Raw genomic sequence first — 26098 nt, forward strand, 5'->3', positions numbered from 1 at the left:
TTGTTTACATGCAGGGGGGAGAGATCAACAGATTGTTACAGTGATTGCATTATGCCCATGTCCCCAAACATGCGTCATCTCAGTACTTTCTGCTCCTCTGCCACGCCCAGCTGGAGTGTTGAGCCAGCCACATGAAAGCATGTAAGCAAGTTGTGCAACCTGTATTAGATTTTGGTCTCCTGATGCACGAATCCACGACAACTGGGGCATTGTAACAAGACACAAACATTCTTATTGGCCAAAGCTGCCACGAGTGAAGACACGACACTGTGAACCTCTACAGACACAAATAATTCCTTTTAAATGCCTCAATAAATATTCACATCAAAATGGACAACTGTGTCACGATTTTAGTTTTTCTTATTATTCCAATTCTTGTTATTTAATTTTTTGTTATTGTACCATGTACCATTTTTTTTTTAAACCTTTTTCCTAAGTTGTAGTATAGCACTCTGCAAGTCATGCTCCAAGAGCTCCCTCTAGTGGAGAGCTAAAAAAATGTAAATTTCCTCAATGAATAAGCCTTGATTAGATCAAATGTAAATACAATGTGAACTAGTTCAAGGATCAATACCATTCTGACATAATATGCAAAAGACAAAACGAAGATTTTTCATCCAAGTCACAAAAAGAGAATATTACAGTACAAATAATTCCATCTTTATTTTGCTTTCAAACTATAAATATAAAATCATAAAATGAAACCTCCATGCAGAAACAAAACTAAAACATATAAAGTATTTATACTGAAGGACATTCTCCGTACTTTACATATGAACCTTCTAAGCATCAACTCCAAATGAAGGCTTAACTTATCTGTATTAAAATTGTGTTGTCTTTTGGCAGATTGTAAAAGCAAACAAGAAATAAAAAACACTGTACACATATGTGGAAAGATGTGAACTTGTGTCCTTAGCTCTTTTGATGGGATAAGGCACATTTGAGATTGGCTTCAACTAATGTTATAACAAAGCAGCAAATCACAAAGCATTACTCCATTTCTACAAATATGATCACTGATTTTCAACATGAGCCAATATTTATGCTTAGTAGAAAACGTTACAAAGTGCCGAAATAATGAATCACATCAGTTTTCTAAACAGCTCACTTTAAGGCTCTGTTGTGTAACATACTTCAGTTACTTTGCCAAAGACACAAAAATCACTGATACATTTTTTTTTTTTAAATAAATATGCTTTGGTGTGATGTCATAATCCAGTTACAAATGGATAGTTTTATGGAACTTATTATGTTATCTAAAACATTTGCAGAAAAGTGTCCAGTCATCCTCGTCTTGCATAGAAATGTATAGATTAGGAAGTACATGTTTTTTCTTCTGATTAAAAAAAAAAAAAGAGACCTTCCGATGTAGGCTACCTTCTGGTCCTGATCAGTTTGCTTTGAGTGTTGTCAAGTATAGTCTTATACTCACTATATACAGTCTATATGGCAGTTATGGAAAGGCCAGCTAAACGGAGATGTACAGTAGGCCTGCTCCAGTCATTCTCCTCTTCCAGGTCACTAGGGGGAGCTCTACTCTGTTGTTTCTGTCTTGTTCTTTTTCTTTAGGATTTTGAGCAGATTGTCAGGCATCAGGTAGGGTCTTTCTGCACTGCCATCATTCCTCTCCAAATCCTCCACTGTGTAAAGAAAAAAAAGAGAGAAATGAAACAAACATAACACAGAAACACAGAGAACTTTCCTTTAGGGGGGCGAACATCTGTCTACTCGGAGCTCGTACTGCTGTTCCTACAGATGTTGGTAAGAGCGAGCTCCGCTTTAAGGGAGCTTATGCTTTGCTATAGGCATGTGAGATGCCATTGACATTGTAGGCATTCAGATAAGAACGGCCACCGGCCACGGTCATTTCATCATAAAATCAACAAGGGACATAAAGACAAAGACACAAGCATGCACAAACACATGGACACACACACACACGTGCACGCACACGCGCACACGGACACACACACACACACACACAGTGATGTGGACTGCATTCATTTGTTCCAAAACAGGAAGCCTCAATCGACCTCAATCAGCTCATAACCAAAAGACCTGCCACTTGACAACACTGCAGAATCACACATAATTCTCAGAATTTGTAATTAGTTTGCTTGGGTTTATTTAAACCAAATTGTCCTACCAAAACACATTTGTTAAGATAGTTAATGGAGAAGTAATCCATCATTAATGCCACATGTCTGAGGACGTTTAATGGCAGTTGAGGTAATGAATATTTAACGCAGCCTTGTGTTTCACTCTCTCTATGTACGTCTAAGTGTCTGAAAAGAGCGATGGTCTGACATGGAGAGCGGCTGAAGAACCTCAGCACTGTCCTCCTGAACTCTACTCATCGCTGGGCTGCAGTGGCTTAAGGTGGACGTCCTTATCCTCCGGCTCCTGAGGTGATGCCTGGTCGCCCTTAAAGAATATCTCATGGATCTCCGCTGACATGTAGTAGGGCCTTGCTGCAGAACCGTCATTCCTCTCCAGATCCTCACCTTCGGGAATGTTATGAGGTGTGTGTATGTGTTTTTATATATATATATATATATATATATATATATATGTGTATGCATGTATGTATGTATGTATGTATGTATGTATGTATGTATGTATGTGTGTGTGTGTGTGTGCGCGCGCGCACGCACGCGCACGTTTGTGTGTGTGAAATACAGTTTCAAATGGATAGGACAGTGAGATGGGCGAGATACAGAAATGTAAAGAAGAAGGGTGTGATTTGATCAAGTGCAGAAAGTGAGTTTGTTTGGAGAGGTCACAGCAGTGCCAGTGTTTAGGATTAAGGAGAAAATGGAGGAAAAGACAAAAGAGAGAGAAAAGAGAAGAAGGAAATGCGTCAGGAGCGAAAATGAAGGAAGAGGCATAGAATGTCAGCAAAAGCATGCATCAGGTACATAGCGACAGATACCGACATGCCTGTCAAGTCAAACGATTTATCAGTGACACTCATGGGTTTTCACACTCAATAGCACAGAATAATAATTACAATCCAGTGCGAGTGAGAGACTGCCGTGTTCGCACTCTGTGGCTTACGGCGGATTATCCATTATACTAGTCAACCACATTTCAATATTCTGTAGGTAAGCACCTTCATCACTGAAGAACTTGTCTATGGGCAAACCTGTCTACTAAATGTTGCGCGAATGTAACAATATGCTTGCGCTTGTTGTCTTTTTGTGTGTGGGTGTGTTTGTGCGGCTCCCGGATTTCAGTCAACTTGACAGGTATGTACTGATGTCATTTGTACGGATGAGCCTTGCATTGTTTGTAGGTTAATATAGCACAGAACAGTAAGAAGAAATGATGTAGAAAGGATGGTCAAATGATCATTGTGTACACAAAAGGTAATGTGCTCCAGCTATTGTACAGTACCCAGAGGCCCATCAGAGCTGAATATACAGGTCTAAAATACAGGGGCCTCAGTATAATCAGAAGAACAGAGCAAGGTGAGGGTGTCCAGTGTTAGTGGTTGAGGAATGAGGTTTGTCAGATAAACTAGCACACAAGACAGGACTTTGCCAGTGCCAACCAGTCTCACATTCACAATATGGCACAGGCAGCACAAAAGACCAAGTGTAACTCTGAGGTTACAGTGAGGCACCAGCACAACCACAGAAAAGGTTTCACTTCTTACTGAATATAACGCAATGGTACACACAAGTCCTTTTTGTAAACGGCTATTCCCAGCTGAAGACCAAGTGCAACGTCTGTTAGACAGCTGTGGTGGTCAGACTTACAGAAGCAGAGGAAGAGCGTGTCGACACACATGGAATAGACACTGAAGAAGCCATGGGCTATGAGGTAAGACCCAACAACAGCCGTCTGTGGAAAGGGACACACACACACACACACACACACACACACACACACACACACACACACACACACACACACACACACACACACACACACACACACACACACATCAATACATACTAAGAACTTGTCAGACACCACTGAGATGAATAGACAAAGAACATACACTCTCATTAAAACAACAATCCACAAATGGCCACAACAGAAAATGTTAGTGTTTAGTTAGATGTACAAATACAGTATTTGAAGATATTTTGAAAATAATAACAAATCAATCTCCAACAACTATGTGGAATAAATTAACTCATAAAAAAAACGTATGAGGTTTTATAAAAATGCTATTTCTATGGCATACTACATGAAGGAAGGAATGAAAATCTGAATGTCTTACCAGGATGGGAACCCAGTAGTAGTTGAGGGTGGGCGCTGTGTCTTCAAAAGCCTTCACTCTTCCAGAGAAGAAAAAGAAGGCAAAGACTCCTGGCAGGCAGAAAGGAGGATAGATCCCATAACTGGGTTAGTTTGTTTAAGGTAAGAAAGTAACTTCTGACTGGCAGGCCACTAAGCCAAGCTCACTGAAATTCACTTTCCAGTGTTCGTCTAGTAATAGGAGTTGAGGCTCCTGGGAAGAGATAGTTTCTCTCACCTACTAGTCCTACAATGAGAAGTTTCCCCAAGAACAACAGGAAATCAGTCACTTTGTCCAAGACCGTGACCCTGTAGAAATGAGATTAACAGGGACACGCGAGTCAGAATGTAAGTGTGGCAAGACCTTGACATTCAATATTACATGGCATTCCCTCTACCTAGAGTCCATCAGTCTCACCTTACGATATTTCTCATCAGAAGGAAGAAAGCATCTTTGGCCGAAGTGCAAAAGTTTTTGCCGTATAGGGCTACCTGAAGAGGGCAAATGATCAAGAGGATTAATAAATAAACTTCTAGACACATCAGTAAGTCACTTTCATATTGATACCAGCAACATTGTAAGACCATGTCAAGTATGGGGCTTGTTCAACGACTGACCCTCGCCCAAGCCCTGAGCCCAAGGGAAGGGCACCTTTAATCGAAATATTCTCCATGGCATGTAGCTCTGTAAGACATACCATGATATATGCATTCCTGTTTAGGAATTTGATGAATTTCTCAAGGCACCAGAAGCAACACTTGAGACAGCACAACAGGAACTTCGTACACTTGTTTTGGGCTCCTAAAAAAAGAAGAACACAGATAGCATCAGATAGAGTGGCAGCAGATATAAAAAGCAACAACAATAATGCAAATGTTAAATTCTAAACTACTACAAATTACTATTCATTTCTGATCGTTTCACACGTAACAGGACTAAAAGGTGTGTTCTTTGATGGCTGACTGGGGACACAGTAAATCAGACATGCAGGTGCAGATCCGCAGCTTCACCTTTGAGCTTGTGATCCACGTACTCCAGCAGCACTCTGATCACCTGGATTATGGAGAGGATCAGAGAACCAAAGGCCAAAGAACCTGTGTGATATCTGTACAGGGAGGGAGGGGTAAGGGTGAGGGAAAAAAGATGAATGTGTGTGCACTGTCATGTACACACACACACACACAAATATAGACAGAAGCATAAACCCACAGACACATACATATACACACAATCCACAATAGAACCCACCACCACATACCTCAGAGCCCTGCCGAAGGAGGAGAAGACCGGACAGGTAGGCATGTCGTCTGGCTTGACAAAGGCCCAGTAGTAGGAGGCAAACGCCCCTGCCAGAGTCATCTGCCCCAGCGCCGTCACAAAGTTGGCACACCAGAAGAACAGGAAGACATTGTAGAACTGCAGGCCGATTAGATACTTGTGGTAAACGGTTTCCCCTCCGTAAAATGCAAACAGGCACTCAGAGTCAGGGCACTTGGTTTTCATGTCAGAGGTGGTGAAGTTCTGCAGAGAGGAGAGAGTGTGTCAGATTTAACTAAAAGCCACAACAAAGGAATGTCAAGACTGGCTGTCTAGGACATGAAAAGTTGCAGAGTTCAGTCAATCAGTGCTGACTATCTCACAAAATTTAATATGAAGAGACAAGACACAAAAATAATTTCTGTTTAAGGAATTTAAAACCTAGGAATTCAAAAGCACTTCTAGAATTAGATTTTCTTCAACTTTTTTAATTGTGTATGTGAGGTGTGTCGGTGTGTATGCATGTGTGAATTCTTGATGTATGTGCACACTTACCTCAGGGTTACACGTCTGTCTGCCGTATTCACAATCTGTCTCATTGAAGACTTTATAAATGGGTTCATTGGAGGTGGAGAGGAACCTGACCAGGGTGGGTCAAGGAATGCAGACAGAGTGTATTGTAAACAGGCAATGTTACCCATTCCCCCCATACTGATGCCAAGGATACATTCTCTGATCATTGATGATTTACACAAGAGAGTAAGTCTGAGGTAGAGATCATGCTCACTGTGTCTGTTTATCAAAATATAATCCTTATAAGGTCCAGTTCACACCCAACTCTGCTGCAGTGAGTCTATGTTTAGTGAGTCTGCAGACAAACCCCAATCTGACACCAGCTCCACCATAAGCTACAATAAGCTATTGGCCCAGCTATTCAAAAGCTTCCTGGTTGAGTTATTATTGTAAACAAAAAAAAAAGTTAGGAAGAAAAAGGAAACAACTGCAGGGTATGAGATAAGGGCTTGATGAACCCATAATGCACTGGGCTTCTCCAGCAGAAAGGATACACAGCGGTTACCGCCCAGTAGGCGATGACAACGGCCAGCAGCACAAAGGTGAGGAGGGGGTAGAACAGGGAGGACATGATGTGACCGATGGCCCTGTGGTGGACAGAAACGTTGCAGTTAGAGCAGCTCACACGCAACACGGGCAGCTAGTGTGAGGTCTTTTGGACACCACCACCCTGCCCCTCGAAAACAAAACACAGAAGTGGAAGTGTTGTTAGTTTCTCTGCCCATGTCAGTGTCAGGAAGTGATTGATTGTGCGTGGATTAGTGAGCACCGCCACTGACTTGCTGGCCTCCTTGATGAGAGCGATGGCGATGAGGATCCGCTTTCGGAGGAAGATGAGGAGGAGGATGATGATGACCTCCAGAATGGCCAAGATGATCACTATGTACAGAAGGCATGGATCAGGACATGCACGACACCGAACAGACATGGAGGCAAACTGGGAAAATGGCAGTTGGCCAACAGTGAAAATAAAAAAAAAACTCAAATCCATACTTAAACATGGATACTACCTAAAACAGACGCTTGGACAGCTGGGTCCATTTCGCTGCGCCCAAGTGCCGTCACTACTGTATTAATCTCCCTCTGAGCCCTGTAGTAACCACTGACCGGCTAAAAATGACTGGCCAGTCACAAGCACTAATACTTACCTGAGGAGCTATTGTGCTGTTTATTTCAGAATAGGGAGGGTACACAGTCATATATATTTTATCAAAGGCTTGTGCTGTACTCACTGAAAGCCAGCCATGTCTGTCGGATCTGCAGGTAGACGGAGAAGTCCAGTTGGAGGCCCAGATCCTGAAGGGTGATGTCAGCTCCAGGCTCCCCCTTCAGGGAGGCGTACTCCATGTAGCAGTGGAAGATCCCTGGAGGAGTGAGTGACCAGAGGATGACAGAGGGACATGGGGGTTCAGACTGAATCTAGCTGAATCTGGATGAAGGGGAGAAGAGGGACTTACCATATCCAAGCACCAAAATCACCAGGACGATCATGACCCAGACCATGATGCCAGCTAAGAACCGCATCAGGACGATGAATATTAGACTGAGTCCCATGGCCAGCACAAGTGCTCTAAGGAATGACGATGATGGATCAAAAGATTATTAAAAGGTTCTCTGTTCAGTGAGATTTCCACAAGAGCAGGCAAAGTGAAAGTAAAAATACTAAACTCTTAAATGGTGTACTCACATTAGGATCCAGTACCATGACTGTGTGTAGTCTTCAAAGATCTTCATGGCCACCTGTCGTGCTTCAATAACCACAGAGGCATTTCTGTTCATCAGGAAAAGCAGAGTTTGATAATTCAATCAAAGACATCATTAATCCTTCCCACATTTCCCTCGTATTGGTAACAATGATGATACCACCTGGATCACAAAATACATTATTAAGGCATCAGCTTCTTGTGTACATAAAGTAGATGGTGAGCAGAAGCCCATATAGGGTTGGGAAAAATATATAAAAAAAAAATAACTCACTTCACTCCATCGATCAGGTCTTTGGCAGGTCTAAAACCAACACCATCGTCAAACTGGCTCTGGTTTCCCACAAGCACATCCTGGCCCTTCCTGCTGAGAGCAGGGAAGCACCTGCGTGTGACTGCAGGGGCAGACAGGCAGGCAGGTTAGTGAGCACAGGGGCAGACAGGCAGGCAGACTCATATGCTTGTGGTGGAAAAAAGGTGATGCCCAGAGCCCTTTAAAAGGTGGAGGTGTTTACTTTCTCTTTTTATGGAATAAAAATGCTGAGAGTCTCAGTAATTATACAATTGTTCACAATATCCCTGTGCAGTCTGTGCATCTTCACTGTTTTTTGGGGGACTTGTTCATGTGTCCGGGCCATAAAATGTACCTTTTTTCATTAAACTAAATTCAGTACACTGCAAGTTAAGGGTATTCACTGATTATTTTATGCACAACTGAAGCTGGAATTACACCCTGTACAACAAATGCATGGATATTCAGGACTTGACACTTACAGGATTTGCTTGGCAGAAGCATGGCAGGACACAGGCCCTCCTTCAGAATCTGTGTTACAGTCTACGACAAGAAGGAAACTGTTCAGATCAACTGGTTAAGACACACACACACACACACACACACACACACACACACACACACACACACACACACACACACACACACACACACACACACACACACACACACACACACACAGACACACACACACACAAACGTGGTCTATAGCACCAACTATACTCACCAATGAGGAAGTTAAACCTTCCTTGCAGAATGTTTTGTAGTACTCCCAGTCTTTGCTTACGGCTCGTGCTTTCACCAAGGTCATGAAGCTTTTTGGACATTTCTCTACACACAACTGATGAAAAGCAAAATCACAATCATTCACGGGGACAGGAGGAAACAAATGGTAATGGATACTGCAGAGGCTGAGGAGGGTGAGAGGTAAACAAGGAGGTGAGGACAGGGGCACAACCTGAGTGGTGGGGCACTGGAACTCCAACAGCACCATGGGGTTGGCACACTTCATGATGTTAAAGTAGAACAGCTTGGTCTTCTTCCTGACATCGAACATGTGTGAGTTTGGGGGAGAGAGAGAGAGAGAGAGAGAGAGAAATGGTTGTATATTGTATACAACTGCTATGGCAATGTAAGTGACCTTGTCATGCCAATAAAGCACCTTTTGAATTGAATTGAGAGATTTACAGATTATGCTCAGCTGCAAACCAAGGATGTGGTATGTGGTCAGGTGTTGCATTTTCAAAATAGCCAAAAGGAACGCAGAAAAAGTAGCAATAATACGAAATATGGATCTTCACATCTGCGCAAAAGGGAGAACTCACTCCAGTGGTGTGCCAGCCTGTCCACAGAATTGACCTCTGCTGTCTGTAGGGTAGATCACCTTGCGGGGATCACCCTGGGACCAGGCTTAGAGAGGAGAGATCAACACACCATCACAGACTATACTGCACAGGCTCAGACTGACAAGAGTGACGGGGTGTGTTCCTGCCACAAACTCAAGGTTCAGGAACACAGCAAATCACATGGCAAACACAATGCTGGAGAAATCTACAGGGCTGGTCTTATCAATGTCCTAAGAATGCAAAAGCTCTTTATGCACGCACACACACAACACAAACAACACACACAAGATAACATGGCCTCTTATTAGAGAAATGATTTTTGCTTTATAGAACTGGACCTAATGTCATCATAATAAGGTTTTAGCACATAAAGGTCTAATGATAACTGAAATTTGATCAATCTTCATATTGTGCACCCATTACACTACTTGACTACTTTTGACCTGGCACACTGGTGTTAAACCCTCTCACTCACCCAGGATGCCCACGGCCAAATAGCCCAGGATGGCAACAATAAAGAGGATGCAGCAGACAATGTCAGTGCAGCTCCTGTCATTGGAGGTCCAGAGAGATGGAGAGAGAAAGGGAAAGTGGGAGTTAAACAGAATGAATGAGAGAAAGGTCTTCCACCTCTTGGTATTACATTTCAGGTCTCATTCTCTTTACCTGTTGTAGATTGGCCCTTTGAAGGTGGGGTCATACTTCCTGGGTTCGCCTGCAGAAAGGGGAAAAAAGCATTATTTAGTGGTAAGTAATTTAATATTAGGTTGATTTAGGTTAGTGCACAGAAGGTGCTGGAATAGAAATGATTACATAATATTTCTATGGACCATGAACCAAGATTGTCCTTCAATTACTTAGTATGTTCTATAAGGACATGATATCTAGGCTGTGTTGCCATGAGGGCTCTTCAGAAGCCAAGGCATGTGGCATTCCCAAACAGCCACTAGTGAAATGTCATTCATCCCCCGGGCGGACACGCCTGGCAACCCACAACATTCCTCCCTAGTGATTCACACAGGCCGCCTCTGACCCCACTGACCGCCATCTTCACACCATACTGGCAGGATGATGCATATTCACACTGAGATTGCCTGAACAACAAGGTCAACAACACAACATGTCAACAACACAACAATGCCAAGACATTCACTGGAACCTCCCTCACATCTGGGAGAGATGAAGCAAAGCAACCACGAGTGACAAAATGTTACACAGTTGGTTTTAAAACTTAATCACATTTGACTTGGAATAGTTGATGTGTATTGGAATCTATGATGTGCATACAATAATATATAAAAGAGTGCACATCAATTTAGTTGTTTTTGAGAACAGATGAAATTGGTGGCCTCTGACGAGATGACCTCACTTCATCCTGTACACGACTATGGTTGTCAAACTGTCAATTTTCCCAAAGGTGTAAATGTCAATGTTGACTGTAAGAGAGAAGTGGAAACTAGCTTACCCGGTCTCATAACTTCAGTCATACGTTTAGAGATAATGTTGAAACACTGTTAATGACTTAAGAATATATTAATCGAGTGCCTTGTAATAATAATGACCTTGTATGAATCATGTAAACAGGAACATGGCTTTTCTGTGTTTGTGTGTGTAACTTTGATTATTAGGTGCTGACGCCATTGACTATGCATACGAGTAAGAGTTAAATGCGTAAGGAGAGAGACCTTTTGCATATGTTTGGATGAGCTCAGAGGTGATAAGAAGGGTCGAACTGTGCTTGTTCTACCCTGTGTAAAACTGACATCCTTGCATTTCAGAAAGCGCAGTTGGGATGACACAAAAGGACTTTTAGTCGAGTGTGGCTATTCTTGCTGACATTAAAAACATTTATAGTGTCAGAATTAGATAGTTCTTAAGTATATAAACCCTGTGCAATGTAAGTAAGTTCACTTTCATCCTTGTGCTTTGAGTGGGCCTGATCGGAATTGTAGATCACTATATTTATTCAGTAACAATTGCAAAGTCCAGAGATAACCTGAGTGAATTTTCACCTAACATAAGAAAGATGGTAAGAAAGCAGGGAAACAAGTGAAAATTAAAGAAATGTGTTGCTCTTGTGGGCCTTAGAAACTGCACTACAAACAGACTTTAAGCAGAAAAGACATGGTGACAAATTTAGAATTACAAAGAGAGGGGAAATCCCTCTATTCCTTGTCACAAAGAATTGGGTAGCGGTTAGAGAGAGAGAAATCGCTTCGCCTCAAATACAATAATTCACTAGATTTAAAGTAGCAACAATGTCTATATAGATGATGCTCATGACCTAAAGTAACTACAACCAAAGGGGACAGAGCACTCAAGTTTGTCATTTCTCAAAACTTGAGGGCAATTTGACAGGAACTGTCAGAGTTTAGAACAGCTAAGAATAAATACGTCTGAAGAGTTAAAAAATAACCACTAAATGAAGGCTGACAGTCAGGACTACATCAAGACACTTCTTTCAAAAAGTACAGTGCCTCTTTAATAGAATATACTTAGTACTCTATTCAGGAGAGACTTTATATTAGCTGACATTCCATTCTGACAATTCAATGTTACGGTCAACAAAAAAGTATACAACATTTAGGTTAAAAAAGGACCTTGGCTTAATTTTGCCCAGGAGTGTTTGGCAAAAGGTAGAGAGCAAAAAAATATCTGTTAAATCCAACCTCTATACTTCATTCATATCCCACAAGAGCATGTGTTTTTCAAGTGTGAAATGAAATTCACTCTGCATGTCCACAAAAATGGACTGACGCTCATGTTTGGGAGGCCATGTTGTAAACTCTCTACCGTTAAATATTGGCCTCAAACAGCCCGACTCTTTGGTGTTCTTGCAGTGAAGCAGGCCACTGATCTGTTGGTGTGATGTTCAGTCTGCGTTGACCTTAAATCAATAATACATGGAGGTGTGCTGCTGTTCTAATGCAGTCAGCGTCTCCTGCATGTCTGATGACATGGGCTTTTACAACCACACAGAATCTTGTTTTTCATTGAAGACTTCCACAGAGCGAAGAAAATAAAAGTGCCTAAGCTGCCTCTTCAACCACTCAGCAGCAAATGTGTGTGTGGTGTGTATGTGTGTGTGTCAGAGAGTTTAGAACACCTACTAGCCAAGAAAGTGGGTCAACCAAGACAAACAAAAGCAAAGCCCTACAAGAGGTATACGGAAAACTTTCAACCAAAAAGGTTGAAATATTTACTGGCAAACATGGATTTAACCCGCAAACTGACGTCTATGACACCTCTGTGGGGAACCCTTTGCTTTAATTCCATGTTTTTTTTCCACGAATGCACAGTGAGAAACCATACTCTCCCCATTCTCCACAATTGGTAATGCTAGACCTCGCCTTCTCTGCACTCCACTCTGTGTTCACCTGTACTTTTTGAAGTTTCAGTAGAGAGACACCCCAGCCAAGGGTACTGCTGAACCGGTCATACCACAGAATCACTTCGCCTCATACACTCCCTCCAAGCTTCCTGTGATCAAGCCAAGCCTGTTCACCTGTGCTCGCTAAAACCTCCCTCTTAAACTCTCTACAGACCTCATGTATGTGCAAGAGGGTTGACATTTACCGTGCTTGCCGTAGTAGGGCTGCTCCTCAGCCATCTTCTGAGTCCTGTATGTGGTTTGTTTCAGGTCCTCTCCTTTCTCTCCTTACTGCCCTTGCCTTTCTTTCTCCACCTCAGACACCCAAACACGCTCAAAACCACCACACTTCCTCCTGTCCTCCGTGTAGAATGTGCAGTGAAGTAGGCACGCACGGGGGAGGAGCTGTGACCGGGGGAACCTGTCCAGCGGGGTTGGTAGCGTTGGTTTCAGCACAGTTTCCCCCCTCAGCAGTTGAGCTCAGCTCAGCTCTTCTCTTCTCTGTCCTGCCTGGCTTCTCACCTGCCTTGTTGTTTGTTTCCTTCAGTCCAGTCCCCCTGAGACGTCCACAGGTAGCTCTTTTGTGGGGGTTGGAACTCGTTTACTTATCAGGGTGGAGCAGACACAAAAGCACACTCCCGAGTCTATTATCTCTGCTTAAACCTTGCCAGTTGGCTCCCCTTTTGAGAGTGGTGGTATTTCCTGCACAGTTCAGTTTTACAAATCCCTTTGTGATCACAATCCAAGAGTAAAATCTGCTGAACTCCAGGTGTAGTCCATTTGACATATTGAGTAATCAGCAGTGAATCTGTCACCTGCTAACTGGAAAACACTTCTATGTCACTTTGAACCAATTTTTCTGTGAATTTACAGTAAAGTTTTATATTGCTATATAGGAAGGAATAGAAGGTTGAAAAAAATATTAAAATCTGTCCTAGCAGGAAGACATCAAAAACAAATGTTTTCTGATGCCCCCTGGTGGACCCAAATTGTTATTACTACTACATTCAATCAAACATCACATTACTAAAACGACAGCACAAAGAAAGTGTTAGTATAGAAGACAGGTCCTTATGCTGCACACGCTATTATGCGTATATCTCTGTTCCTATGCTCACTCTTAATAAATATTGCTAGGCTTCAGTTGAATGCTGCTTTTGTGCATATTAAATCAAGCCAAGAAATACCACTCAATTCCTCTGTGCCAAACTGTTTGATGATTCTTATGTTGAAACACATAATTAACTCCAGAGCATAACAAGGACACTTCACACCACCACAAGAGGCAGGGCTATTTCCCCACTACTATGCACTCTAGTCAGCCAAAAGTGACAGCCATGTTGTATGGGTGGAGGAGTGAGCCAAGTTTAGGGCAGCCAGGCCCTAAGGGAAAGGAAAGCCAAGGCGGGTGAAAATAAAAATAGACTCCAGAATAGTTCCAAGAGGGTGGTCCTTTAGTGAACCTCTACAGCCAAGACAACTACACGCCACAGTGGAGGGAGATTGTCACGTACTTCAACATGTGAAACCTCAACAGGGCATGCTTTTGTATGTTTAGTTTATATTAACACTAGGGATACTGATACCAAGACTGGCCCAAACTGTGCGCATAATGCTGCATATACTTGTAATTCTGCCATACCACGCACTGATACCACTGTTTGGTTTACACAGAAAATAGTCTCCTGTTATACATAGTTCATATTATTATTTATATTTTATTTCGTTACATCCAGAGCACATCTGATTAAAATAAAAACGGTCTTCAACTTCATTCCATTTGAATGGTAATTGTAATTTGTAGGATAGAAGTACTGCCTTATAAAGTATTCATATCGGTACTCAGTTTCAGCAAGTAAGTACTCGTTATTGGTCTGAAGTGATATTGGTGCATTGCTAATGCACACTAGGTTACTTCTTGATAATTTCTTCCATTTAAATGTCGCATTACACAGAGGGTCCTCTTTTGCTTGCATTTTTTAACAGGAGGTTGAACCGCCATCGGTGTCATCTATGTCAGTCAACCCTAAATCTTAAATCGGGAAGGTATGTGTGCCAGAATTATTAACACCCTTTCATTCAATGTTTTGTGCAGTCTCCCTTTGTCAAGATAACAGCTCTGAGTCTTCTCCTATAATGCATGATGAGGTTGGTGAACACATGGCACAGCATCTGAGACCATTCCTCCATACAGTATCTCTCCAGATCCTTCAGATTCCGAGGTCGACGCTTGTAGACTCTCCTCTTCAGCTCATCCCACAGATTTTCTATGGGGTTATGGCCATGGCAAAACCTTTATTCTGCAATCAGTGAACCATTTTTGTGTAGATTTTGAGGTGTGCTTCGGGTCATTGTCCTGGTGGAAGGTCCAACCACGGCCCATTTTAAGCTAACTGGATAAGCTAACTATTAGGTTTTCATTTCATATCTGCTGGTACCGGTATTTGATGGAGTCCATGACTTAAGAAAAACAGACCCACAACATCAAAGATCTGCTACAATACTTCACAGTGGCTATGAGGTGCTTTTCTGTATGGCTGTCTTTCTGTCTATGCCAAACCACTTCTGATGTTTATTGCCAAAAAGCTCTTTTTTGGTCTCATCTGACCATATAATCTGGTCCCATTGAAAGTCCCAGTAACATTTGGCAAACTGTAAGCGCTTTAGTTTGTTGTTAATTGACAGCAGAGGCTTTTTTCTGGCAACCCTCCCAAACAACTTGTGGTGATGTAGGTGGCATCTGATGGTAGTTTTGGAGACTTTCTGACCCCAAGACTCAACTCACCTCTGCAATTCTCCAGCTGTGATCCTTGGAGATTATTTTGCCAGTCGAACCATCCTCCTCACATTGCGTGGGGTCAATGTACACACACGTCCTCTTCATGGCTCATTCTTATCATCTCCTGCCGCTTTAAACTTCTTAATTATTTCTATGATAGTGAAAATGGGTATTTTCACTATTTAGAGATTTCCTTATGTCCATTTCCTGATTTGTGCAGCTCAACAACTTTACGTTGGACTTTTTCACTGTGTTCTTGGGTCTTTCCCATAGTAATGAATGACTAAGGGAATTTGACTTGTGTCACCTCATATTTATATGCCAGTGAAACAGGAAGTCATGGTTGGTCACTTAAGAGCTCCTAATCAAAGCAGTTCAACTTAAAAATGGGAAAAAATTACTTGAAATGTTCTTCAGTTTCATTTGTAAGATTTTTCTAGGGGTGCCAATAATTGTGGCACACATGTTTTGGAGAAAAATATTTATTTAATGTCAACATATTTTTCTTTCAATAATTTTACTTCAATAAAAAGGTAAGATTTTTGTGAATATTGAGTGAAAGACCAAGGGTATAAACAGCAAAGACATTTTTTCATAGCCTGTTTTGCTCATATTCACTAAGGGTGCCAATAATTCTGAAGGGCACTGTAAATAAAATCGCTTTTTTCACAATAACTAATTCACCTGACTATTAAAGATAATACTCTATTAAATCCTCCCCCCGCCCCCATCACAGCGATAAACACATCACTCTTTCGAAGATCATTCTTCTATCCCGAACACTTCTAGCCTGTCTGGACCCAATGGCAGTCAGGCAGGTAAGCGGGGGGCGATGTGGAGAGACATGTCTCCCTCTGCAGGGCATCTCTGTTCTGTCTGTTCCCCTCCCTCTACCTCCCCTACTTCGGAACAGGCGCAGTACAGTGGGGAGAATGTTGGAGAACAGGGCGCGGTAATGGAAGCCAGCTGTGATGCAGCTCCCAGCCTGATGGGCACCAAACTAGCATTAAACTACAGTGGAGCACAAAAACCCCATCAGTGCTGGGAATAAACATCACAGAGCTCTGCCCCACTTTCATCACATATGTGTGATATATATATAGACCCCAATTACATGTAATCTAAGGCCGGCGAGTCTCTGACTAAACATGTCTGTCGCAGTGCAGCTCAGCAGCTCTGTGATTTGGGCTTTCCACATATAGCCCACAACAGGGCCTGTCTGAAACACACCCATTTACTCTGCTTGGACACAGGTGGGGCTCAGTTCTTTATGAAAACACACACACACATGCACACACTGCACTGCAGTAGCATCTTTTATTCTATGAGAGCTCCAACCCAAGCATATCAACAGCCTGAGGTAGCATATGTCTCAATGTGTATATGTGTACAGTATCTGTGGATGAAGAAGTGCATGCATGGTGTGCGTAAATGAGACAATCAGAGTGTGTGTGTATTTGTATGCGTGTGTGTGTGTGTTGGGGGGTGTTGCCAGCACTCTATCACAGTGCCACAAGTCTTATGTTTTGTACACCAAGCAGGCCTACTCCAGCTACTCTGCGTTAATACTCTCATCATTTTAAAGTGTACTTGCAGCCAAGCCATTTCCCCCCTTTCTGTTCCATCTTAGAAGCTGTTAGTTTCTTCCCACGAGACCCCGGGAGACTAGGGATGCAGTCTGTATATCATTATGCCTCACCATTAACAAAACCCATTTACTCTTTCAGGGCTCCTCTTGTTAAACAGAAAAATGAAGGTGGAGCCAAATGTATGCTCTGCTAATTCACCCTGATTTCATAGAGAGGCTAAATACATTATGTATGAGCCACAGAGTTCACAAACAAACGGCAATCGATGAAACACAGTCCCACAGAGTCTGAGGTCTGATAGTTTTCTTTGTCTTGTGCTGGACTTAGCAGAAGCTGGAGGAAAAACCGCAGGCAACATCTTGAGAAGCCACTGACCTCAACAACTGTTTCTGCCCTAGTAATTAGCATGACTTGCTTGAATTTTTCCATTTGCTGTTTTACGATCTCAGGCTTTAAATCTCAATCTCAGGATATGGTCAAATGCTATGACACGAATTGTACAGATGCCATTCAAAGTGCACTTCAGTCCACAGCTTGGGTTAATGATCTGTCCCTGTTGACAAGAGCAAGCAAATTTTATTTGATTCAGCTGATTTAAATCGTCTGTGCGTCTGCGTAGAGCACTCGGAAAAGGCCATGGTTGTTTGGCATGCCATGGAGGGAATGCGACAGGAAATGCAGTAATCAGGCAATTAGATATAAGACAGCAAGGGAGAAGGAGATGGTTTAATTTGGATGGATGTGAAGACACACATACACACACACACACACACACACACACACACACACACACACACACACACACACACACACACACACACACAAAGAGAGAGAAAGAAAGAAAGAAAGAGAAAGAGAGAGAGAGATTATAAACTCAGCACAGTGACTCATCAGGTCTGTGGTTTACTGCCCTGTGGGATGTTGCCACATTACTGGGTTTTAAAACATAGAAGCCTAGACTTCTCCCTCCTCTAGAATGAGGAACCCTGTGCAATAGCACAGAGAGTGAAGACTGTCAAATGTGTGAGCTATCTTACTATACAGAAATCTCTAGGGCGTGGCTTTGCTCATACAGCACAACTCATAATTACATTTATGACATGAGTCCAACAGATAAATATAAATTGAAGGACATGAATAGCAGAGTATTATTGTGTATGAAGTGGTTCATTGTACTGTAATGTTTCTCCAGGCCTAACTCTTATTAGAAAAGAAACAGACAAGAGTTCTCCCCCACCATTACTAATGATGAGCACCTGTTCTTAGAGCACAAGGCCTATGGCATCTTTGAATTAACTCATCTATTTTTAACAACTCTGTGTTGTCTTTCTCTTGCCAATGGTGAGGAGCTATTCTTTGGGCCACTCTACGGGGAGGTGGAATGTGGCACCTGGGCACGCGATGGCAGAGCTGGCTTAAGCCACTCGGTCCACTGGGAAATCACACGCTATGCTTAGTTGCGTGACAAAAGTTTGGCCTCCTTGACTGACATGACGTTAAGACTATCACAGAAACTTTACAGTTATGCTGAGGACCTTTCTACGAGGGCACAGGAAGCTTGGATTTTGAAACTTTCCTTAATACACTTGAACTAAAACTTCTAAAATGTTTACGTCATAGAGTAGGCAGACTACCACATGATAAGTTCAGTAACCTACACTTGGGTCCCACTCAAAAACGTAAACTACATCAGGACATCCGGGACGTGCATTCAAGATCTGCCTCCATAACGTTTGCCAAACATCCATCTGGTGGTAATCATTTTACAGCTGCACTGGTTTACTAAAAATCGCCTCAAAAGAATAGATGAAACGATGACTGTACTGGAAAAGAGATGATTTAACATAGGTTGTGTATAAAACGTAATTTGATTATGCATTAAGGGCACTGCATGTGTAACGATTCCACTGCGCAGAAGACTATCGTGTGTGTGTGTGTGTGTGTGTGTCACGAACATGGCAAGGAGTAACCTAAACATTAACCATGAAGGGCATGCGTTTCCCCACAGTGTGCTCTCTGGTCTGGAGAAGTGTCAGACTTGGACGCCTAACGTAGAATACGATACAGGATTAATTAGTCACAACTGACACAACGACAATAGTAATTGAATCCAGTAGTCTCTACGGTGCCAAGTGACCACCAATAATAGACCACTCGCATGTCTTAAACTGAGTTCTAAACAACTTTTCCATGTCAAGTCAGCCTTACCATATTTCGTCTTCTCGTCCTCAGCTTCCATGTCGGAAATATGCGTGTATCCAACTTCCTAACAACAACTTTCAAACTATTTCATTGTTTACAACCTATTTAACTTATGACGTTCGTTTGCTGGAAGTGGGAACGAACTGTTGCAATAAAATACGGACCTTTTCGAATATCGAAGTGAGTTAACAGACACGCCCAGTGTTGAGCCCGGTGATTCATTTGTGTTTTTGGACGCCAGTCATATCACCCCCACGTACTACTGGCCGAACCCTCTCAAGGGGTTGACTTTCTTGCATGTTGAAACTTGCGTTGTATGCGAAATGCCAAATACGTTTGTGTTGTTGCCGGGATTGTAATAATCTCTGTGACGGCAACTCCTTTAAAATACAAATAGGCCTATATTTAAAGTGTTTGCAGGGTTACAATACACATTTAGACGTAGTTACTGTAATATGTTGACAGTTTCCCTCCGTCCTAGTTAAATGTTGTAAATTTAAGCCTATGGTGTGAATGTTATAGGTCAAATGAATGAAGAATGGTATTTAAAAAAAATGTTTGCTTGCACCAAGGATGCATTTGAACTGAAAATTATGATTCTCATTGGATATTTCTTTCCTTAGCTTGTTTATTAGCTCAATGAAAGAAAAAAGAAAGAAGCATCATTCTCTCAGTGCGAGTTAGATCTGGTTATTTATGGAACATTTTGGGTTATTTAATTTTAATAATTCCATACGCCAATTTTGGGATGAAGTTTTTGGAGAGCAGAAGATATACATATTTTGCATTTCATTTGTTCACGTCCATATACAGTACGTGCAGAATTGATGGGCACACGGAGGCTTTCAATACCATTTTATTCCATTCCCGAAATCTCTTGTATCATTATTGCATAAACAATATTCACCCTCATTGGGATTGAAACATTATCTTGCCCTTGATTAATTATTTAGTTCCTTAAATTATAAACATTGAGACCTAGGGATAGTTGTACTTCTGAGCTATCTCTCATCAACAAATCTTACTTTACTTTAGAGGCCTATATCGTTTTAACAGCTGGAACTATAGGAAATAAAGACCTCTTGACCTGACTGTTTTCGTGACCCGAGATTTTGTACCTTACATCCTGAATATTTCAATCCTCATTTGGATTCACTTTTTCACAGACACGGGCCAGTTGCGCTTCATTTTAAATTGCTTAGTAACTTAAGTTTTCATAATTTTCAAAACGTTCAATAACTGATACACTGTTCTTAATGGTCACACATATGATCAGTATGGTGCTGTTTTAACGGGTCTAAAAACAGGGCTGTAGTGACTGGCCATTCTTTGCCTTGATAAATCCTCTTATGTGGTGTTATGGCATTCTTGGCCATATTGGTACACTTTCGAAATGGTTGGCAATGTCCACGGCAAGGCCTGTGGTACTCCTTCATGACTTCTTCAGTGGTGCACACAGGTCAGCAGCATATCAACTCAGTTTAAGGGACTAAAAAGAAAACAAACTGCTCAGTGTGTCCAGTATTTGGCAACAGCACGGAAACAGCCAGCTAGTGCTGGGCCTCACAGGAACCAATTACAGGATTTTGTCGCCATCTAGTGGTAATATGATATAAACAGATAGCCTGATTTTTCATTGATTTAAAGGAAAAGGAGTTTGAAAACTTTGCTGGCCCATGAATAGTTAGTTGTAATGCATGAAAGGTTTGGTGCCCTTAAAGGTACTATATTAGTATTCATATTTACTTAATTTGCTACAGTTTCAACACTTCTATGTTTTTTTAATTGGTGCATATGAGTAGATAGGGGCTCCTAACTCCTAACTGGTCAAGCTCAGTAAATTTGGTCTTGACATAGAAGGTGGTTGAGGGTAAAGATTATCATGACATAATACACAGAGTGAGATACATAATAAAAAATAAAAAATCTTACAAGTAAAGCACAATCAAAAACAGTTACCTGATACTTTACCAAAGGAGAAGGAATGTATATTTGTTGGAAAAATCATACATGCACATTCTACTGATACTTTACCAGAGGACAATGAATGTATGAACGTTGGAGAAATCATATATGCACATTTTACTGGTGATGCCTTTAATAAAACATACTTATGACCTCCTGGGGAAGTCCGTGTGTTCTGCATATGGGCCGCTGGTTACCCAACATGGAAAGGCCAGGGGCAGTCTTTCCAGATCATTCTGCTCGTTCCTGTTCCAAAAGCAGATATTAAATTGAGATGAACCACTAAGGAGCTCAGGAACAGTCAAATATTTCAGGTTGAATCAAACACACAGAACGTGTAACATTGTCTTATGATCATGCAATCTTCTGCAATTCCATGCAATGCAATCATAATCCCAAAGTAATCTCTCTCTCTCTCCTTCGCTCTCTCTGCGTGTGTTTGTGTGACGAATGAAGCTCCAAGCTATTCTCCTCCTCTTCCCTCTTGGAGAACATCCCATACTACACCATTCTGACTTGTGATAGATGTATGCTGTGTTCAGTGATATCAGTCAACCCATCTACATACATAAGCTTCCCTTCGACTACCTATTGAACAAATCAACTTTGCAGTTACCTGAACGCGCCGATACAAAAACAACCACATTCTCCAAAACAACAGCAAAGAGAAAAGGCGTTTGTTGAAGTAGACAATTTTTATTCATGGTAATAATGATGATGATGATGATAATGATGATATTAATAATTAGTAATAATCATAATAATAATAACGTTAATGTCATAATAAATAGAACTCTTCATCTGAAGCACATAAGAGAGGCATACAGAGGGAGAAAGAACACAAAGTCTAAGAGTACAGAGAGAAGGAGGAGGGGGAGGATAGGAGGAGCTTTTTTTTGTTTTATATTTTTTTGTTTCTTTTTTTTCTTACAGTACTTTACCTTTTAATATATCCATTTCATTTTTTAACCTTTTTAGACTTTTATTTAACATGAACATTTACAAAAAGGAGAGAGAGATAGATTTTTTTAAAAATCCTTATAAATAAATTTTTGCTGTTATAGAACAAAATACAAGATCTTGAAAGTCAGAGATGTCAGGAGATGGGGTGGGGGGGGGGGGGTTGGGGGAGATTTGCGGGAGCAGGAACTTAAGGAGGACTTGGGCGGGTGAGTAGTTTGGGTGGGTGGGGTCATATGTACAGTACAGAGGGGATACAAAAGGGGACGGGGAGGCTTTCTCAAACAGTTAGGACCAGAAGGGTTTCTTCTCTGAGGGAAGTCCTGCAAGTGTCATAGCTCAAGTGCTTCAGTTCAGATTCTCTCCCGACACCACACCACACCCACAACCACCTGCACCCTCAGCGACGGGCGACTCCGCTGGCCTCCAAACAAATGGTCTCGGCAGCACTGAATAAGGAGAAAGTTAGCCTACTTGAACTGCTTTACCCGCATGTTGTAGGCTAACCCGTAACATGCATGGTTTTTGGTGGATCAAGTGCTGGCCCCGGGGTTGCATCTGCACTGTTGGAAGCTACCAGTTAAAAAAGTGAATTAACTTTGAGACACCAGACTCAACTGAAGTGCAATGAGTCCTCAGAGGATGATAATGATGATGATGATGATTATAGCTATTGCAATTAGGAGTAGTCTGTATTACATGTGAACGCCCTGTAGTGATATCGCTATCAACTGAGCCAAGCATCATTCTGTGGGCGCATATGTGAAGGGGTGACTATCTACTGACTATTTATAAATAAGAGCTGTGTCTGGAAGTGTGGGGCATACTAGGGTAAGAACGCAGTGTTTGGATGTGCTGGGTACAGCTAACCTTAGCAGTGTTTGGAAGCATCGGACTGTTGTTAAAGACGACTGTTTTGTAGTGCAGGGCACAGTTTAGCACAGTTAAGACAAGTTGTGTTGAAGTGTAGGGTGTATGTAGGAAGGCCCCTAACCTAAGCTGTGATCAAGTGGCTTGTAAGTGCGGGGCACACCCAGCGAACTTGGCGGCATCTCAGCTCTCTGGTGCTGCAGCAGCAGCAGCAGCAGGAGCAGTAGCATCTCCTTTCAAAACTAGGTCACATCAATAGGCATCTCCCTCCTCCACACCATCCGATGCCGCGCTTTCTCTTGATCAAAGACCTCAGAGTCTGTGTTAAATTCACACTTTGGATGGAGAGAGAGAGAGAGAGAAAAATGAGAAAAAAAAAATCAATATTCATAAACTTTTGCATCTGACATCCGGAATACCTTGTTCTACTTAGCGAGCTCTTATGACTGATCCAATTTCTATGAAGTGTGTGTTTGTGTGTGTGTGTGTGTGTGTGTGTGTGCACGCACTTGTGTGTTACTGCAGGGCAGGCTTAATAAAAAAAGAGAAAGAATAAAAGGAAGAAAAAAAAGAAAGACGATTGACTTTCTGGGGTTCTTGCAATCAGCTCCTATCAACTATGGACCGTAGCTGATGCAGAGTGTCAACTGTGTCAACTAAAATACAGTGTGTGTGTGTGTGTGTGTGTGTGTGTGTGTGTGTGTGTGTGTGCCAGGGAGACAGAGAGCACAAATGTAGGTTAGCTCAAAAGAATTCACTAATAAAGTGGAATGTGTGCTGTCATTGTGAGTGTACAGGTGGGGCTGTCTGGAGGAAGTAATTGGTTACGTGAGGCCTCAGGTACTGTCGAGGCGAAAGAAAAAGGCAATTGCTTATATGCACCCCTGAAAAACCATCCATAGATATGTATATATATACAGAAAAAAGTAATCACATCTTTTCACATTTAAATACATTCAAGAACTGCTCAAAAAACACACGTTTACAGGGAACGCTCTCATAATAATTAAGGTCGTTACAGCAAATAAATCATGATAATACCTTTAAAAAAATGTTTTTTTTGTTTTGTTTCCTTTAAGTATTTTTTTTTTCACAAATAAATACTCTAATCAGACAATATTGACCAAACAATAACAGTCCATTTGTAGCATCGACCTTCCAAACATCATTTGGTTAACAGTGTCTGTCTAATGTCGGTCAAAGCCTACAGTTCTCATGTCTGTTTGTATTATGGGTTATTGGTGTCATGCGCTGTCTACTGCAGTCCGTAGCACTATCCGTGGGTGTTTGACATCCGGACTGTCTGAGTGACATACAAAGGCTTGGGCTGTGACCCTTGCAGGTAAGTGAAGACCAGATCAAACTCGCAACCCTTGGAACCTGTTCATTCGTTTCACCTCCGATCCGTCACTCGGAACCCTTATATGGCCACCCCCGTTAGAAAAAAACCTCGTTATCCCGCCAAACAGGAGGTGACAGGCTACGGCTCCTCCACAAATAAGGGCAGCGTCTTAAAACACTTACCCCAGGAAGCTGACTGCTGAATCTGCCCCTTCTTCAGGACTGAGAGCGATAAAACTGGACGTAGTAGAGTTGTGACATCCACTGCAGGATTGGGATCAGTGGCTTGCCGTAGAGGGAGTGTAACCCATATTAACACTTGTCCTCACCCCCCACCCCCCTCCCTCCCTCTAGGGCAGTTAGTCCCTGACCCCCCAATGCAAAGTGGGAGTGGGTGCAATGCCATAGGCTTGGGGAGATATGGATGGTGGGTGGCACTACTCTAAGGAAGGTTGATGAGTGAGAGCACAAGAAATCAACAAAGAAAGAAAGGAAAACAATCTGACATCCCAGAATAAGAAGGAAGTTGCCTTGGGGACCAAGCAGCCTCTGTGTGAGAGAGCACACACACGCACATCGAGGATGTTGGTCTGCTGCACCAGGATGCCCAGCTTTACAGTACTTCAATACTTGTCCTTTACACATTTGACATCACTGACATCACTCTAAGCAATCTATCTATCTATCTATCTATCTATCTTTGTGTCCGTCTCGGATGAGAGGGGCGGGAAAGAGGGTGACAGAGAGAGAAAGAGAGAGAGAGAGAGAGAGAGAGAGAGAGAGAGAGAGAGAGGAGGGTCCCCCTCATCCCTGCAGATGAGAACATCAACAATCCAGGTGGATCTGTTCTTCTCCCCTTTACCCGTTAACATAAAGACATCTCTGTTCATATACTTATATACTGTTTTATACACATAATAATCTTAAACTGTTTTTAAAGCACAAAAAAGCATAGAAAAATAAAATGTTATTGTTATAATGAACTGTGTTCCCTCTTTCTTTCTCCTTCTACCTTTTTCATTCACACCTCACACTATATCACACTCTCTCCTGTTCTCTCTCTCTCTCCCTCTTTTTCTCTCCGTGTTGGTGGTCCCCTGTTGGAAACAAGTTTCTTCTTTCTTGTCAGGCTGCTGGCTGATATATATATATATATATATATATAATTTAATTTTTTTTGTGGCCGCTGTTCCGGCTGTCTCTCTCTCTCTCTCCCCCTCTATTCCTCCCGCCCCAGCCTTAGTCTCTTCATCATCTTCTTTTTTTGCGTCTTTCGTCCAGTCCTCTTGTTGCCATTTTTAAAGCTAGTTCTCCTTTGCGTTCGTCACTTTCTTTTCATTTTTTGTGTGATGTCCATCTTTACTGAGCACAGCGTTCTTTCACCTTATTTACTGCAAAGGAAAAGGGAGAAAAAATAATATTATGAGATAAGGAAATGCCACATTGCAGTGTCAGGCTTTTTATTCAATGCTAGTCATATGAAAGTGTTCCCCCACAATATAAGACCTGTTCATCCAATGCAACAGTACTGACAAAGCCTGCTTTATTCCTACTCAGGAGTTACTTTACAATCACTAAATAAATATAAAAATACATCTCTAA

At 42.0% G+C, this 26098-nt stretch overlaps 1 protein-coding gene across 5 annotated transcripts; it reads right to left on the minus strand.

Annotated features, from left to right (window-relative positions):
* Positions 1–666: 666 nt before the first annotated feature.
* LOC308378924 (choline transporter-like protein 2) lies at positions 667–19512 on the minus strand. Of its 5 annotated transcripts, none has more exons than XM_080855948.1 (23): positions 12997–13079; positions 10087–10135; positions 9896–9969; positions 9400–9484; positions 9033–9117; positions 8802–8915; positions 8557–8617; positions 8057–8177; positions 7767–7850; positions 7537–7649; positions 7312–7443; positions 6859–6958; positions 6574–6666; positions 6062–6146; positions 5508–5770; positions 5260–5354; positions 4947–5050; positions 4667–4740; positions 4487–4557; positions 4232–4320; positions 3762–3846; positions 2328–2504; positions 1506–1640 (listed from the first exon to the last, which is right to left on the minus strand). In XM_080855948.1, exons 1-22 carry the CDS (start codon positions 13028–13030, stop codon positions 2350–2352), a joined length of 2166 nt encoding a protein of 721 aa, XP_080712074.1. In that variant the 5' UTR covers positions 13031–13079; the 3' UTR covers positions 1506–1640; positions 2328–2349. The 5 variants fall into 5 exon arrangements, with proteins under 5 accessions (XP_080712076.1, XP_080712073.1, XP_080712077.1 ...); XM_080855949.1 differs by having other exon boundaries at positions 1507–1640; positions 2308–2504; XM_080855950.1 differs by lacking the exon at positions 12997–13079 and adding an exon at positions 19367–19512 and having other exon boundaries at positions 667–2504.
* Positions 19513–26098: the final 6586 nt, after the last annotated feature.

This window comes from Sprattus sprattus (genome assembly GCF_963457725.1).
Source record: "Sprattus sprattus genome assembly, chromosome: 18".
Taxonomy (NCBI): Eukaryota; Metazoa; Chordata; class Actinopteri; order Clupeiformes; family Clupeidae; genus Sprattus; species Sprattus sprattus.